The 19,346-nt window shown below is 37.2% G+C and overlaps 1 protein-coding gene across 1 annotated transcript in view; it reads left to right on the forward strand.

The window, feature by feature from the left end:
• Positions 1-12,675, forward strand: part of mkxa (mohawk homeobox a) — a 40,358-nt gene extending 27,683 nt beyond the window's left edge. The window contains exons 6-7 of the mRNA XM_051125063.1: positions 8,123-8,156; positions 8,306-12,675. Of these exons, the coding sequence (XP_050981020.1) occupies positions 8,123-8,156; positions 8,306-8,498 (227 nt within the window). The 3' untranslated portion in view covers positions 8,499-12,675. The remainder of the gene's footprint in view (positions 1-8,122; positions 8,157-8,305) is intronic.
• The last annotated feature ends 6,671 nt before the right edge of the window (positions 12,676-19,346 follow it).

Raw genomic sequence — 19,346 nt, forward strand, 5'->3', positions numbered from 1 at the left:
CGAGAAAATGTTGTGTGAAGAATCACTATCATTCTTCATTCCTCATGCCGCTTCCAACCACCCCGACCCAGAAACGGAGGATATCGTGGATATTTATAGCACAGCGATTACTGATAAACGTGAATGGAATGGAGAGAATGGAAGAACGGAGTCAGTAATAGGACTGCTGTTTTTAAGACGACCATTACAGTCAATGAAACCTCAACCAAAAGTATGATCTGGGAAGGCAATGGGAAAACAAGAACCATGACATTAGGTTTAAAAAAACGGTGAACGTCAGAGACGAGCTGAAGAGAGAAACAGAACAGAAATGATCTCAGGAAACAGTCAGAAAAATGGAAACTAACCAAAAGACAAACTCAGACGGTTTAAGATGGATTTATCTAGAGAGTGACCAGAAGAGACAGACGCTCGAAAGAAAGAGAGCGAGATGGAGAAACCGAGTGGATGTTGAATTGAGGAGAAGACTGCCATCCTGGAGAGCTAGCAGATCCTGGGGATAGAGCTGGCAGAGCAGAGACGACACTCATGCCAACTTCATTTTAACATCATTCACAGGCCTTCAGTGACATTATTAAAGAACAACGTTCATTTTTTTTAAAGCGCACATTGGACGCCCAGAGTAAAAATGAGACACCAAGAACTGATGATGTCTGTCTGCTTTGGGCAGAACAAATTTTCCTGTCCTTTATTTGAAAGGCTGTGAAAGATGTGACTGATATTTTATAAACCAGTAAAAGCAGGCAGAGATTATAATCATGGGTTTGAGAAAGCAGCGCAGACTCATTCAATTTCAAAGTGTGACAAATTTGTTGTCTGTTATTTTTTAAAGTTCGCTCATTTTAGCAGGTTATCTTGTTGAGCTACAACCGCTTTTCTTTGTTCTACATGCTGGGATGTTTCTCGATGACTTAGAAGCAGTATGTGCCACGCTCAGTCACCACAGATTGGCGTTGACATCTTTTCCATTCTCGTCTGCGTGGTTCCGTAGCCAAAAAGTCATGACATCTTGCCCAGATTCCATTTGTCACTTCTCTTCACGCATCTGATAGATGGATGATCAAAAGAACAAATGAACGGAAGGATGAAGGTATATTTCCAGCTCCAGTCTGCTCTGACATGCCAACCATGATGCCATTCTGTCTCAGTAGTGATTGCTCATTGAGAGTTTGCATGGAAACAGACCTGTCTGCAAATTTTACCCGATCGTCTACACCGCCAATGTCCATTCAGTCCTGCCTGTAGAATTTTTGGGTTAATCTGGCAAAACATTTGTAGTCGAGGGACAGAAAGATCAACTTGTTCTCTGTGTTAGTCAATGAGAAGGCCGTTTCTACCAGATACGTTTTACTGAGTACTGACGGTTCATTGTGAGAGGATTGGCATGATAACACTTTAATAGTTTAGCTGCAAGGTCTAGTATTATTTCTGCTTAAAGGACGAACAGGGTTTGAGATCATTGCTTGGAGTTGATTTGGACCATCCAGTGTTTCTTTAAAGCAATGATTCACCATCACCATCATCTCATGTCTTTACTCTGTGGAACAAATAATTGAGAAAAAAAATTGACTTGTTTTACTGAAAATCCATGCATGCGTAAAAAAAAATAGAAACGCTCCTCAAATGTCTTCTTTCTTCAGAGGAAAGAAAGTCATACAGGTTTGAATGTTATAAGGGTGAGTAAACATATCTAGTTCAGTCAAGAAACTTGACTTGTAGTCACAATTTACTATAGAGCACAAGCTGACAGCAAGCAAGTCAATGAGCTTTAGTCTTGCCACTGAAACCCTCCACCTCCCCCAGTTCCACCTGTCTAGATCTGTTTTGGCATATACTACCTGATCTCATGATGAGAACGAGCCTGTAAGAACTTTTCCGCAAGACACGAAATACATATCACTGCAGTTTCCAACAGAAATGAACACTTGAGGCAGTAAAACAACAAGCACGTGTAATCGTTTTCATGCACAGTTATAAATACAGATCCATATGTTTCACTTTTCAGCTGTAACAACTTTGCTCGGTAGCTCAGCCGGCATGGAATTGGATTTAGGATGCGGAATCCTTGGGTACGAATCCCATGAAAAACATGACTCAGGATGAAAGAACTGAAAGATGCAAGATCGAAAAACAAGCTAAAACGGCATGCAAACTCTAACGGCATAGAGTTATAGCGCCATTCAATGGACATTTCTAGTCAGAACTGCAGTAACACGTACAAAACCAATGTCACATAAAATGTACCATTTACATTCATGTGGTCCAGGAAAAAACAAACACTCTTTTAGCACCACTCAGTGGACATTTTACATCGAATATGTTGCGAAACACATATGGCTATACGTATTTCGCATCTTGCGAAAACGTTTCCACAGGTAGGTTTTCGTCATGAGATCAGGTTGGCATATGCAGCGGAAGCTTACATGCTCACAGCAGCTGCATCGTACAGAGCAAATCTATTCTCCAAAACCAGATAAATTAACACTGTCACATCCATTAACATTCTGTTATTTGTCTGGGTAATTAAAAGCAGTATGTAGTGTACAGAGACCACACATCTGCCGCAGATGCTTTCTGGTCTGTCATCCCTCAGTACTTAGTCGAGATATAGATGTTTTTAGCACTACTTTCTGTTCTCTCTCTTCCAATTTCCTGTGGTGATGGTAAGTGTACTGGAGTATTTTCAACCCATCAGGCTTATTTAGCAGCATTTCACATAAGTCCCCCAACTCTAACAGCACCATTTCAAAACAGACCCGTTCGGTAGCAAAGAACGCTGCGAAAATGGATTAAAAAACACCAGGCAAATATTAACATCTAGCACATTTTGATTTGTAGAGGATTTGTAATTTCTTTGGCACAGCCATTGTTTTTAAAAATCTGAGTTTTAGATGTTTTAGGCAGCAGCATTTGGAAATTGCAGCGGGTCTGCATCCAATTTTCAGCAAGAGTTTCCCTGGGGGAGAGAGCCGAGTCACAGTCTGCTCCCAAAAGAGGGTTTGCTTAATGCACCATGCAGACAGGCCTCCTTAGCACTGCTGGAGACATCACAATAGCATGAGTGACAGATGTCCAAGGCAAAATACATTACAGTGTTAAACTGTGATAGCAAAGCTTAATTTTCAGTGTCGCATGATCCCTAATATTCTAATATGCTGATTTGGTGCTGCATAATATTTTTGTGTAAACTGTAATACTTTTCAGGATAAAACTGAAATATGATAAATGATGATTTTAAAGTTTTTTTTTTTTCATATGGCACCAAACATTGTATATGTATACATACTGTATTTTAATGGGAATCCTGGGTATTAAGATTTGCATGGTGTAAAATAAAGTAAATGATGTAGTAGAAAACCCATGAAAGATTTAGGTTATTTTAAAAATCCACATCGTTTTATACATATTTAAGACTATGGGGGATGCCATTATTTCAATGATGTAAAATGGTTGCTATTTTTACCACAACACAACTCAGAAAATAAAATACTGATATGATGCCACACCATGTGGCTTTTGGTTTTAATTTTCAGTCGAAGGGCAACAAGAGAAGCAATGTAAGTCTTCACTGCTTTTCCTAGCGATAAGAAGAGAAGAATGGGAAGATGTCTGTTGATGAATAAAACCTCCTAAAGACCTGCGTCTTTGTTCTCTCCACTTTAGCCCTGATGCCTTTGAGGCTTTTAGTAGACCACAGCTACAGAAAGAGCTTACAAATGGCAGACAAGAAACACTTGATGCCATCCTGGCAGGATGTAAACATGCTGATGCTTGTCATGACGTCGCAGCCACTGAATGAGTTTCTCAGTGTAAGATATCCAGGGGGCGTTATAGTCGATGGTATGGCATTTGGTTTAAGCCTATGCTTACATCTGCCACCTGTAAGCTCTTCAGTAGTTGTGGTCATTTTATCAATATTTTCAGAGTTGTGTTGCGGTAAAAATAGCAACAGGTAGCGCCAGTAACTCACCAAGTGCAACCATTTTACATCATCAGAATTATGGCGCCCCCCATAGTCCAAAAAAAATGTATAAAACTATGTGGATATTTTTTTTAAATAACCTAAGTCTTTTATGGGATTTTTGCTACATATTTCAGTAAGAGACATCATTTACATTGTAAAACGGACAGTTCTGGTCTTTGATTCTGATTGGCTGAGCCATGTTTGAAGCTGTTGTAAATTACTCTACAAACATACACCTTTGTTTACGTTTGTGTGTTGCTCTGCAAATGCTTTGTTGCAACCGCAGCCGTTTCTGAGGAACTACACTTTTTGGCGGAAGAATGTTTTTATTAATATCATTACACTCCATTTGATCTGTTTTAGTTTGTGAAACTATGTATATGGAATAAAGTTTTATAAAAGCAATAAGCCCTGTGAAGCTGTGGTTTACAGTAAATTTATAACAGCTAAGGGGGTTTTAGGCACTCTGCTCCATGTCGTGCCTAACAACGCCCCTTAGCTGATATAAATTCACTGTAAACCACAGCTTCTTGGGGCTTATTGCTTTATTATATTAAGCCATATTAAGCCAGTCTCAATACTGGAGGTTTCCTTAAAAACATTTTTTGTTCCAAAACTTTCAGCCTTACCAACTTTTTCCTTGCTTTAACCTAAGCTTACTTATCTATAAATTAAAAACATGTTAAAGTCATTGCATCATATTTCAGAATAATAACTGACACATACAAACAAACAAACAAACAAAAAAAGTGTTATTTCTGTTCATTTTCCATTTTTCAGATTCCATCTGTGTCTTTTCTGTTTAAGTGCCTTCACCTTTTGCACTCCCTCTCTTTCTTTTCTTCTGTTCCTGACCATCAAGAGATCCGTGTTATTTAGTAGATTAGATACCATTACCGGCCATGATTTAGCAGGAGAATGTTGGTGTCTTTATTTGTTAGTCTAGTCGTTGCCAGTAGAAACCAGTCGTACAACTGCCAAGGGAATAAACTGAGCTACTGTCACTGCCGTAATAATGTCAAAAGCTGCAGCTCTATCACAATATCTGAATGGTGTCCAAATCAAATTCAAATTCAGTCCTGGAGCTGGTATTTTTAGGAACCCAAACCTGGATTTTAACAGTAGCAGTTTCTAAGCAGTCTTGTTTGTATTTATCATCATACCGTTGATAAATGAACTTGTCCAAGACAAAGCAGACAGTTATGAGAGCAAACTTGGAAGAGCTAAATACTGGGGGGAAAAAAACAGTGTAATAATTTCAATGTTTAATGGCATGTGCAGTGAACGACTGAATACCTGCGTTTGACAAAAGACAGACCTAGATGTGTTGTTTGTATCAAGTGCACTGAGAACAGCAAATCACGAAGGCCTCAGAGAGCAAGAGCTTATCTACAACGGAGAACAGACAACCAAAACCTGTAAATACAGAGAGATACAGAAAGAGAAAGCTGATACGAGAACAACGTGTGCCACATGTGCCTGACACACATCAGCAGAATGAACTTAACACGAATATACAGTCAAAGAAAACAAAAGAGATTAAATATTGTGACTGGAACCTTATGGGATAATTTGGAAAGATACTGAGAGAAATCAAACTCAGACTGGACGAATTAAAGCGAGATTTCCCGACGGAGAATCTCTAATCGCTCCATCTTCACATGAACTACTTGTTTCGCAATCCCACACTCGGGTTTAGTTAATTGAACCCCAAACACATCTGTGAGTTTTGAGAGGAGAAGCTCACTGTTATTCCGACGAACATACTCAGTCTCAGCTGTGTAAAACTATTACTGAGCACGCTGAGCACAACAGGATATTTCTCAATCAGCCTCACGCCAGCCTCAGGCTGTAATGGCCGCTGCTGGCCTTTCCTCAACACCCAGTTGCCATTCAGCGCACATGTGAACGGTTTTTGAGGAAAAACAAGTTTAACACCGGCTCAGACGAGCCGTTGGGGATGATTAGGTGCTGTTTGGCCCTGCAGGTGTTCAGGCAGAGCTCCAATGTCCGTTCCGGATACAAGGGGTGTGTGTGTGAGCACAAGGTTCGGGATAGGATGAGGTGAACGCATGGGAAGCGCTGCCTCAGGGGGGAGAACCGAGACATCCGGAATAAAGGCACGGGGTTTAACTCACCGAACGAACGACACCTTGGATCTGGATTTAGAGAATGATTCAGTGCCTGTAAAAGTCATCCTAGATGAAAGTGTGAAGCATGTTAAACCATAACTGTCATGTCCAGTAAGACATCAGCCTGGCAAAATATCATACATCTTATAGAATCATTTTACAAGATAGAAGGTAGAAAAAAAAAAAAAAAAGACATGCTTATATTTTGGGGCAGTTTGTACTTGCAATTCAAGGCTAGCAGCTTCATAATTTATTATCGTTTTAATATTGAATGTTAAAATCATTTCGGTGCATCGGCCATGTATACAGTATGTTATTTTTGTGCACTTATATGAATATTAAATGGAAGGTACATAAACATTTTTGAACAAAACACGCATTTGTGGTACAGACTTTGTTCCCGTAGAAGACATACAATCTGAGGAAAAAAACAAAAATAGCCAAACCTGGGATTGCACGAAATATTGATAAATATAGTGTAAAGGCACACTTTGAAATGTAAATGCATAAATTGCAAAATTAAATTTTCTAATCGTCATCCTTTTCTATCAAAATGCTTGCTATTGATTTTAAAACAAAGAAAATTCAACCTAATCAGATTTTTTTTTAATGACAGACGAAAGTTTTGGAGGCAGTGTGTAAACGTGATGGACACAACGTGAGGTTGTTTTTATTTTTTAACATGCAAAAATTCAAACAAGAATTTTGGACCAGTATGCAAAGACCTTTAGAACCCCACAATTGTAAGATGTTAACTCAATTTTGCGAGATATAAAATCACAATTAAAAGAAAGAAATCGTAATTGTGAGATGAAATTCTTACTTTTCTAAGAATTCTGAGCTTACAACATGTTAACTCAAAAGACTAAATTTTATTGCGGACTGCTGTACATGCCACTACTACACAAGCTTTCAGTGTGCGGTTGCCAGATATCAATAGTTCAAATTCCCAAATCAGAAAAGGATACATTTTCTGCCCTGTGTTTTGCTTAATTTTTGCAATCTGGCAACCATGCGCACGCTCTCGCTCTTTATTGTGGAAAACCTAAAAAAAAAAAAAAAAAAGTGACTTCATTGACTAAAGTGCTCAGACATTTAGTCGACTAAAACTTGACTAAATAAAAACAGGGCAAGGTTGACTAAATATGCTAACTAAAAAGTACATTTGACACAGGACAAAGACTAAGACTGACTTAAAAAATGGCTGAAAATTAACACTACTCAAAATTGCAAGATAAAAACACAGAATTACAAGAAATAAAATCAGAACTGTCTGTTGTAAACATGCAATTCTGAGTGAAGATAAAAATCACAGTTCTGAGGAAAAAAGGTCAAAATTGTGAAATGTTACCTTAAAACTGCTAAACATAAATTGGAATTGCATGAAACTAAGTCAGAATTTTAAAATAAAAGTCAATTAACTTATTGTTCTTCTGTTATTCTGTGGTAGAAACCTACAGAAAATAGCATAAAAAAACGCTGCTAAATGTTTCAAGCAAATATATAAATCAACTAAATAAGTCAACTACATTTTTCATAGCCACTTTTAATATTTACTATTTTAATATTTGGGCTTTAATAAAATGACAATTATTTCATTTTTACTCATATAATTTAAAAATAAATCATGTGTTTTTGGGTTATATGCAAAAATCTATAATTTGTTAGTACTTTACACCCTTGTGCAAATGAGTGTGCGTGTGCAGTAGAGGAACTGGTGATTATCATTAAGTAATTAGCCTTAAGTGTGTTGCTGACCTCTGCATTTAACAAATAACATATTATTATTGTGCCAAGCATCTGGATATGGAAGGTTCCACCATTCACAGAGTAAATGGAAACAAGCCTTTACAGTATCGTTTACTGCAGCATCTTTCTCCATTCACACAAGTAGCACAGATCTACACATAAACAAGTCTTCTGAATGTTTACTTAGTCTTACTCTGACTTTTCCTGCCTGTCACATCTGCCAGCATTAAGATGTTTTGTTACTGACACTGGGTTTGTCCTGTGCTTGTATTTACAGAGACCGTGGAGCATGGATCAAATAAATCTGACAGGTGCGTATAACCAGGAACTGGCACGCACATGAAAAAAACTGCTCTTCATATTAGACAAGTGTTTCTAAACTTTTGGTTTAGAATGTACAATGCGAGAATGACTTTGAATACAGCTACTGAGCAGTAACAGGCCTGTTGTATGTTAACAGGAGCATGCAGAAAGAGAAGGGACAGAGGAAAGACGAGACGTACTGGAGGGAGATCAACGCGGCCATGGCTCTCACTAACCTGGCTCAGCCCAAGGACGCGGCCACCGCCGCCACCACCAGCTGCATCATTCAGAAATCCTCACACATAGCTGAAATCAAGACTGTTAAAGTGCCTATCCTGCACAAATACTAATGCACACAAACATACGCAGAAGACCCAGCTCTTCTACTTTTTGGAATTCAGTTGTTTTGAATATTGTTTATTACTTTGTGGTACTGATAAAAAATGAATTTTTTGGGGTTCGTTTGTTTTTATTGTTAATACGAGTACGATGAAGTGCCCTGAAATGCAGCACTTGTTTAGTTCACCCATTTGTGCATTTCCTTTGGGCCGCACAAGCTTTTTTTAAATAAGTGTTGATGAACGACAGTATTTCTGAACGAGACACTTTTTGCAATGTTAACTTATTTTGATATGAATCAGAAATTTGTATTGTATCGCACCAAAGTGCCTTCATGCATCTCAAAGGAGAGATTAGTGAGAATGTACAGTTCCTCTCTGAATGAAATAAAACGGTTGAAACGACAGGAGGAGGGTCTAGAGCACTCTTCTCACAGCCTGCAGGAGCTGATGACCTTAAAATGAAATCAGCACAAGTCACAAAGACATGCACGTCAACCTAAGGCCATTCCTGCATGTTTTGTCTTAAAATCTCATGTGGCTGTGACTACAACATTGTTTTGTCTCAAAAACGGAAAACTTCAACTGTCACCTGCCAACAATAGCCGTGAGCCGAGAGATCAGTCAGCCAACATTAAACTACAGTCCTTCCTTCTCAGCTAACAAGCAACTTTGGCAAGGTTACGAACAAACATTCTTACTAACACGTTTGTTCAGTTAGGGTGTGTTCACGCTTGTAGTTCGGTTTTCTTGGTCCTGGTTCGCTTAGTGTTCACACTGGCAATTTTGAAAGTGAACCTAAAGGCATGGTGATACGTTCACAACCTGATTGGTCAGGTTGAATAACGTATATTTTGTGACAGAACTCACCCCAAAGAAAAGATGTGTTTGACTTAGGCCCTGTTTACAATAGTGCGTTTTCGTTTTAAAAATGAAAACGATCCTCGTCTACACTGGCATTTTCACTGCATTAAAGAAACAATCTCCGTCCAAACTACACAACCGAAAACGCATGTCGCATGACCATTCATAATGGGCATTATGTTACTGTTTAAACGATTGTCAAGGATACGCAGAGCAAATGTGGACAGCCACGGCATCATTTTCAGAGTTTCTGTTTTGGCCCATTAACACTGAAAAGCTACCCTGGTGTTTTCAAACTAAAACGGGGTCTGCAGCGTTTTCAAAAGTCTCCATTTTCGAGGGGCAAAAACGCAGAAGTAGTGTAAACAACAGGCGTAACCGTAGCAAAAGTTCTGAGTTTTAAAACAAAAACACCCTAGTGTAAATGTAGCCTTAGGTGTTTTAAAATGAAAACAGTGTTTTAAAATGAAAACGATCCTCGTCTACACTGGCGTTTTTACTGCGTTTCAAAAACAATCTTTATCCACACTACACAACCGAAAGCACATGTCACATGACCATTCATAATGGGCATGATGCTATTGTTTAAACGATTGTCAAAGTTATGCAGAGCGAATGTGAGCAGCCTCGCCATAGTTTTCACCGCTTTGGTCTGTTTACACTGAAACGGTACCGTGGAGTTTTCAAACTAAAACGGGGACTGCAGCATTTTCAAAAGTCTCCATTTTTGAGGGTTGAAAATGCTGAAGTAGTGTAAACAACAGGCGTAACCGTAGCAAAATAATGTTTTAAAACAAAAATGCACTAGTGTAAATGTAGCCTTAAAGTGGCACTGTGCAGACAAATCGGTGTATGTCATTAAAGTACCATAAAAGCTCATAAAAGGCATTTTACCTCCTCATTGCTCAACGTTTGCCCTTTGCTCATTTTGTTTTGGATATGTCACTGGTTATGCGTTGTCAAATCATGTCTCACAGTGTCGCATTTTGATATTACAGCCTGTTTTGATTCGTTTAAAAGTATTTGGTTTGTGTTGCATTCACATTTAATTCAAACCACACCAGAGTTAGTTTGGAAGTGGACCGAAACCCAATATTTTAGCAGTCTCAGTCCGCTTGTTTGGTGCGCAACAGGGTTCGGATGGCAGTATTCACACTTAGGGTGCATTGACACCTGTCATGCTTGGTTCCTTTAAAAACAAACTCGGTTCATTTGAGTAAGCATGAATGCCAACTGAACCCTGGTGTGCGTCAAACAAGCGGACTGAGAGCACTAAAAAGATGGGTCTCGGTCTGCTTCCAAACAAACTTTGGTGTATTTCGAATGAAATGTGAAAGGAACACGGACCAAATACTTCTAAACAAACCAAAAAAAGGAAGTAATGACAATATGCAATGCTATGCGACACGATTTCATGAAGGGAACAAGCTGTGAATGAGCAGAGGGCAAAAAGTGGAGCAATGAGGAGGTAAAATGCCTTTTATGAGCTCTTTGTGAGTTCGCAGGTGGTGAAAATAAAATTATATATATGCAACAATGAGCATGCTTAGTCCAGTAGACAGCATTAGGTGTGTTCAACGTAAAGTGGTGCTAAGAAGACCGATAAGTGAATGGGTACGCTTTAAGTCGAACGCACCTCTTCCTTTTGTTTGGAGAGTTCGGTGAGTTCTGTCACAAAATATCGTTCCACCCAACCAATCAGGTTGCGAAAGCATCACTATGCCTTTAGGTTCGGTATCTTCAGGTTCACTGTCAAAAATGTCAGTGTGAACGCTAAGCGGACCAGGACCAAATGTATCATTTTCCTTTCTGGTCTGGACCAAATGAACCAAACAAACCGAACTACAAGTGTGAACCCTTCCTCAAATGAACCGCACTTCGATCGAACCAAACATTACAAGTTTAAAAAACTGGACTTTTTTTTAATGTTCAGAAAACAACCTTTTTATAACTTAATCCGAACGTTAGCAAGACGTTCTAGAATGTTTTTGTTAGCTGGGTTAGTCTCTACTTCCTTTCATATGCACATTTCTCAGACAAACAGTGAGAACGAGAGAGACAGCCTTCAAGGTTTGCTCTGTATCTGTTTGAGACGAGGACTGTGACCCAAAGGGATATTCTGAATCCGTTATCGAATGTATTGCCTTCTCACGTTTCGGCTCTGAACATGGTACATCGGTGGAAGCAGTAAATGATTTGGCCAGTCGTGTTTTACTCCCTTTTTCTCTCTCAGCTGGTTGGAATTATTCTCAAATTGCTGTTTACAAGAAGTACGTGAGACACTTCCATGTTTAAAAAAAAAACAAAAAAAACCATACCAGTATTACCACATCTCTGATTCAGTGAACATTCAAACTTTTTTTGCAATCTCCATTTGTTTGTCCTGCGGTTTTAGCTCTTTAGTTAGTGTTTTTGCCGTTGGTTCTTTGGTTCAAACAAGCTGTGTTAGTCTTGTATTGACTCAATGGAAAAAAATGATGTTCGATGCAATTGCTATTTACATTAGAGTTACAGAAGCCAAGTACGCAATTTAGAGAACTAAAAGCCACTTTTGAAGTGAGCGAGGTAACACTATCTTATGTTGGTTATCTGGAGAAAAGTCTCCACCTTCTTGTGGTGAGAAAGGCCAAAGAGACTTGTTCAAAAAGTTGCATGCACTTATCTGACTAACACCCTCCGTCCTTTTTTTTCAATATTAAAAGTAATACTCACGAACACCCACTAAGACTGTAATTCATAGGTACTATGTCCCTGTCTCTTCAACTCTGCTCTGCAGAGTTGCGTAGCACATTCTTAGAAAATTTCCTAAGAAAACTGGGAAAATGTATGATCTGATCTGCTTCTAAAATCTAATTTTCTTTTCATTTTTTTTCTTAAATCCATTAAAATCACATGTGAAATGTGAATCAGGCTTTTGGCCTTTGCAGAGAACAAAGAGAAGAGAAAGCGTCAATCTTGAGTTTTACTAATTCAGTTTTTTTTTTCCTCGCACACTCTGCTCAAAAAGAACCTGACAGACAAACAGTTATTTTGTGCACACTTTAGAACATTTCAAATGATTAAAGACTGTAAAAAAACTGTAATAATAGTCTGATTTTTTTTTTTATTGTTAAGTTATATTCTTTTTTATTTTTAGAGACTGGATGTTTATCCAATGAAGGAATGCATAATATCTCATTTACTCTCTGACTTTCTTTTAATGTTCAGTTTTTACGCCAGGAACTTTGTTTACCTAAACGGAACATTAAATAAAAATGTTTTTTTTTTGGATGATGATGATGATGATGATAAGATGTTGCTTGGCATTTCATCATTAAAGTTTGCTTTCTGCACATTCATCTGAAATCTTTCTCTTTATACAAAACCTGATCAGAGATATAATTGGTAACATTTAAACTTCAGTTTCTCTATGAACAAACATGAGTTTAAAATGAATAAATTCCTAACAGAAATATTTTAGGCCCAACATAAGATGAATAATTCATACAGCATTGAGGCAGACAAATGAAATTTCTTTAATTTGTCTCTGCGGCTTGACCTGAGTTCAGATGACAAGCTTCACTTTTTCTTTTTTAGCCTCTGCATCTTTTTTGAAAGCGGTCTTGTTAACTTTGCCAGAGGCAGAGACCTTGTTTGCCTTCACGCTGGTTTCAGCCCAGCAAATACAAAAACACCGCACAGCACAAACAGAGCTGGAAATGGATGATGAGAATGATCTTGTCTTTCCTTAAGGGTTTAATCCTGAACAAATGCTGGGAACAGACACATAGTGCTTGCTGTGGTATTTACTGCATACAGCACAAAGAGTCATAAAGCAGCGCTCTTCATTTAGCTAAACAAATCAGCAGTTAAGGCCTCTCTTGTATTAATCCAAGACACCAAAGTGAAGCATAAATGTGCATTTCATTTGCAGTACATAGTTACTCTTGTGCCAATCCGTGAACCCTGACAACAGCATCAGGGTGGAGATGTGAAAACCCATCTTCTGCTTTTTAGGCTGCAAACTAAAGCGTCTATCCATATACACTTTTACAAATACATATACAGTGGCACCAGCATGTATTTAGAGACACATTCAAAAAAAAAATAAAAAAATTCGAACGACATTGATTTAGACACAAAATATCAAAACTAAGTGTCATTTGGAAAGACTTAAGTAGTCATTTTTAATGAATGCATGAAATCTATCTATGGTAGAGTATAGGGTGTCCGATAATGACAAAAAATAATATCTCCATACTTTCTGGAATTTTGTCGATAACGATAATTTGACAAAATTTTGCTGAGCATGCTTAGGACTGCCATGGACAGCTTCGTATTCTGTCCGTTGGATAGTTTGCAAGGGTAACAGAAATGAATTTTTCCAACTTTTTCAGATTCTTAAATTTAATCAATAAATTTAAATAGTAAGACACTGCAGGGCTGTTACCAATCAAATAAAAGTATCAACAAAATTGGTGTTTAGATGCGTTCACACAGACGCTTTAAAACAGGACATGAATGCATTTAACTTGCAGTTACAAATGCGTAATTCATGTTTTGATGGTTAAAAAACCTTAAACTGTGATATTTAAAATGTTTTCGGGAAAATGGAAAAAAAAAATCGCAAGTAGGTGGCGGCAAATCAGTGAGTCATTGAGTCATTTATTCAACCAATTCATTCAAATGATGATTGATTCAGTAGTGAAACACCGTCGTGTGTTGCTCAGAGATGCAAAACACAGCAAAAACAAGAACTGTTGTGTCTCAAATGTAAGTCACTTAATATGAACATCTTACATATTTGATTTGCCCCTTATCTTGAACTTTGGGAGAATTCTAATAGTATTTTAACAGACTAAATCATGCAGTAAAAGCATTAACTCTAATGTGCAGTAGTGTGCACTACCAGTCAAAAGTTTTTGAACAGTAATTTTATGTTTTTTAAAGAAGTCTCTTCTGCTCACCAAGCTTGCATTTATTAAATTTAAAGTACAGTAAAAACAGTAAAATTTTAAAATATTTTTACTATTTAACGTAACTGTTTTCTATTTGAATAAATTTTACAATGTAATTTATTCCTGTGATCCAAGCTACATTTTTAGCATCATTACTTAAGTCTTTAGTGCCACACGATCCTTCAGAAATCATTCTAATATGCTGATTTGCTTTAAATTATTATTATCAATATTTAAAACAGTTAAATACTTTTTTTGAGGATTCTTTGATGAATAGAAAGATAAAAGATTAGTAAGATACAGTATTATTATTATTATTATTATTTAGCAAGATGCTTTAATTGATCGAAAGTGATGATAAAGCCATTTATAATGTTAAAAAAATTCAATTTCAGATAAATGCTGTTCTTCTGAACTTTATATTCATTAAAGAAACCTGAAAAAAGTTCTACTCAGCTGTTTTTAACATATTAATAATAATAATAAATGTTTTTGAGCAACAAATCAGAATATTAGAATGATTTCTGAAGGATCATGACTGGAGTAATAATGCTAAATATTCAGCTTTGAAACCACAGGATTAAATTACATTTAAAATATATTCAAATAGAAAACAGTTATTTTAAATGGTAAAAATATTTCAAAATTTTACTCATTTTGTTGTCCTTTGGATCAAATAAATGGCTTGGTGAGCAGAAGAGACTTCTTTAAAAACATTAAAAATCTTACTGTTCAAAAACTTTCGACTCGTAGTGTATGTGTGCACTCTCTGGGTGTGATTCTGTTTTTGAGATATACTTGATAATGTCAAATCGCATATCGTTTAAACAAATGAATTATGATACTATCATAGACAATATATCACACACCCCTAGTGTATGTCCTTTGTTTAACAATTTGAAGCCTAATAACTGTCTTTTTGTGGGATATTTTGCATTAAATAGCTCTTTTCCTAAAATGAAATGTCATTTAGCTAGATATGTTTTTATTCTATAAAGCACAGACATTCATACTTAAAACAAAGTGAGAATGTAGTGTCCAAACGCTTTTTGTGGCCACATACAATGCCCACACACTCTAGCTAACTTGGTTGCCAAAGAACAGTCTGAAAAAAATATACAAAAGAACATCAACACGAGAAAGAATATCAAAACAATGAATGGAACAAACACAGAGCCACCGACTTCCTGACTGTTTAGCCTCCAATCTCTGTCCTGGTTTCTCTTGCTCATCTACTCCAGCAACCCTCTTTCACGTTAATGGTTCTAGCATACTGCTTGGCCTGGTTCTAAATAATGTGGAATCCATAGTTAAACATGCCAGTCATGCAGAATATGGGTGAGGCATAAGGGACAGAAAGAGAGCGAGAAAGAGTTTCAGGCTTCATTTTTAGTGTTTCATACACATAAACAAAGATGTAAATCTTTGCTGAATCATTGATATACTATTATATAGTATTATAAACGTAATAGGATGGTGATTGACTGAAAAACTAAAGGAGGGTCGCTTTCAGATCATATTATTGTTTCACAAAGGTCATAATCAGATCTCCACCATAAAGGCCACTAGAATAAATCATGTTCTCTCATCTCTCTTCAGCTCTCTCTGTCCTGCTATTGTCTCTGCTCAGTTCCCGTTTCTCTCTCACAGGCTGGCAAAGACCAGCGCTCTGAGCAGAACTTTCCATCGAGGCCATTTGCTGAAATGTTTGAGCAGGTTTTGTGGATCTCACCCATTATCTAGCTGAACAGGTTGGGATGCTGGGCCGGCCAGTCTTGTGACACACTCCAGACTTCTCTCCACCCTTCTCATCAGACACAAGGTCCAAGTTACTGTCAAAAATTACACACACACACAACCTGAGCAAGACGAAATTCCAAAAATCATCTGAACAGGAAAAAAGGGCTTCAGTCAGATGAAGAAATTTGACCCGTGTCCCATATTGGAATAATTAGTTACCTTGCCTCGATGGTCTTTGGTTCATTAATTATCAATTGCCTGTATGAAGACATATGCTGGATACAGAGTCCAGAACCTGAGCACTGATTAACCACTGGGTCAGATACTATTCCAACTCTATACTGATTAAAAATGTATAAATTTTAAGTGACATTACATTTATTACATATTTCGTCCATTCTGCGCAACAATGACAATGATCATTAAATAACATCAACAAGTTGACGCCGATAGCTTTGTAGGCAGCGCGCCGACATATGTGACCCTGGACCACAAAACCAGTCTTAAGGAGCATGGGTATATTTGTAGCAATAGCCAAAAATACATTGTATGGGTCAAAATTATAGATTTTTCTTTTATGCCAAAAATCATTAGTAAATTAAGTAAAGATCATATTCCATGAAGATATTTTGTAAAATTCCTACTGTAAATATATCAACTTAAATTTTGATTATTAATATGCATTATTAAGAACTTAATTTAGTCAACTTTAAAGCAGATTTTCTAAAAATATAGATTTTTTTACACCCTCAGATTCCACATATTCAAATAGCTGTATCTCGACCAAATATTGTCCTATCCTAACAAACCATACATCAATGCTTTTTGACCTTGAATGGAAAGCTTTTTGAAATTTGACCTTTATGACTGGTTTTGTGGTCCAGGGTCACATATGTGACCTTGGATCACAAAACCAGTCGTAAGGGTCATTTTTTCAAAATTGAGAGTTATACATCATCTGAACGCTAAAAAAAAAAGATTTTTATTGATGTATGGTTTGTTAGAACAGGACAATATTTGGCCGAGATACAACTGTTTAAAAATCAGGAATCTGAGGGTGCAAAAAAAATCTAAATATTGAGAAAATCACCTTTAAAGTTCTTCAAATAATGTTCTTAACAATGTATATTACTAATCAAAAATTAAGTTTTCATACATTTACAGTAGGCATTTTACAAAATATCTTAATGGAATATGATCTTTACTTAATTTCCTAATGATTTTTGCCATAAAAGAAAAATCAATAATTTTGACCCATACAATGTATTTATGGCTATTGCTACAAATATACCCCAGCAACTTAAGACTGGTTTTGTGGTCCAGGGTCACATATAGCACTGTTGTGCTCCGGGCGTCCCGTGTTCGAATCCCGACTCGAGGACCTTTCCCAATCCCACCTCCCATCTCTCTCCCGCTTCACTTTCTATCCTTTCTGATCTGTGCTCTGCGTTAGTGTTGAACGATATGCTCAATTTTCGTATCGTCCTATCGTCAGCCAGTGAGATTGCCGATACACAATATTATCGTGCTATTTATTTAAGTATTTACTTAGTTACATTGCCGGCAAATGCAACAACACCGGCATAAGGCTAAAAGCAGCCTAATTTTTGTTTTAATATGACTTAATTTAATAGAAACACTGTAAGTTACTAATGTTTACATTTCCTTGGTTATTCATAAAGCAGCTACAGAAGACGAGCAAAGAACATTTAGCCTACGTTTTCAAAGAACATCATCACCGACTAGCCTAGCTTAGTCTAGCGCGAGTTTATGCACTTTAAAAAACACTCCATAAGTAAATACAATAGTTACATGAATACATTTCTTACCCCTTATTTACACTGCACAAGTCTGCGGTGTGATGGGGGGCCGTCCCCCTAATACGAGTTACAGTGCCCCCCTTTTCCATCCTCTCCCCTCTCATTGCTATATGGGATCGATTTCAAAAGTTAAAGTAAAACCGGAAAAAACAGCGCGCATAAGAAAACGATTGCACGCTTTACCTCGCACCCCAAACACCCCCTCCCGCTCACCATGATTTGTGCTTAGACTTTGTGTTTATACCAGACACTTCGCGGCAAGTTTCTGAAATGCCCCAGAAGCGGCTCTCTGCACAGCATCGCTAAAGTTAGGGGCCTAGTCTATTTTTGACGGATAACAATAAAAATTGTCGTGCTATGGTCAAAGGCATTAGGAACAGGTGATATCTCTGACTACCGTCGATACACGATACAACTGTCTATCGGCACAACCCTACTGTCCGTATAAAGGCAAAATGCAAAAATAATAACATCAACAAATACAAATACATTTTTCAACCAACAGGTAGCCGGAGAATCTCTAATTTCAGGTATCTTTATATATCTTTATATATAATTAATATACACTACTATCAGTACAATCAGTAGGTTTTTTAAGGTAACAAAATTTCTCTATTTAAAGAATGAAATGTATCATGGTTTCCACAAAAATATTAAGCCGCACAACTGTTTTCAACATTAAAACACTTCTTAGCAGCAAATCAGCATATTAGACTGATTTCTGAAGGATCATGTGACATTGAAGACTGGAGTAAAGACTGCTGAAAAATTAGCATGGTCATCACAGGAATAAATGACATTTTACAATATATTCAACTAGAAAACAGTTATTTTAAATAGTCATAATATTTTAGTGTTACTGTTTATATAAGCATAAAACACTGAAAAAATGCAGACCTTCAGAATTAATAGGATTTCCAAAAACAGGGTGATTTTTCAAAGCCATAAGCGAAATTTTTCCTTAACCAGAGCTTGATTGCCGTTAGACATTTAATATATCCTAAGATTTTCTTTAATATCTTTTATGTGCGTGAATGCCGCAAAACCTACAATAGTCTGAGTCACAGATATTAAGTTTGATTCACTGCATTATGTTTCCTAATGGATTATTTCCTTTAGATCTTTTTTGTTTTCATTTGAGAGCAGAAGGTGGTAGTTGGCATTGTTTTCATCTTATTATTCTTCCAGATTCACAGATGTTTCAAGGAATCTCTCTCCTTCCTTTATTCTGGCTAAGACTCCATTCTTCAGAGCAGCATGGATGCAAGTGCGTTTCTGTGGCCGTACTTCAGCGCGCTAACCTGAGGTGCTCAAAACATTTCCTGTCTTTAATTCATGCTCTAAATCTCCAAGTAACCACAAGAAATGTTAAGAGAGAAAATAAGTGGCTTCAAGGCGTGTTATTAAAATACAAACGCACAATATGCTGCTTTGTGTAGCGCTCTGTGAAGACATATAACAGAAATGTTTTACGGAAAAGGGATTAATCAGAGACATTT

This window comes from Labeo rohita, chromosome 12, assembly GCF_022985175.1.
Source record: "Labeo rohita strain BAU-BD-2019 chromosome 12, IGBB_LRoh.1.0, whole genome shotgun sequence".
Taxonomy (NCBI): domain Eukaryota; kingdom Metazoa; phylum Chordata; class Actinopteri; order Cypriniformes; family Cyprinidae; genus Labeo; species Labeo rohita.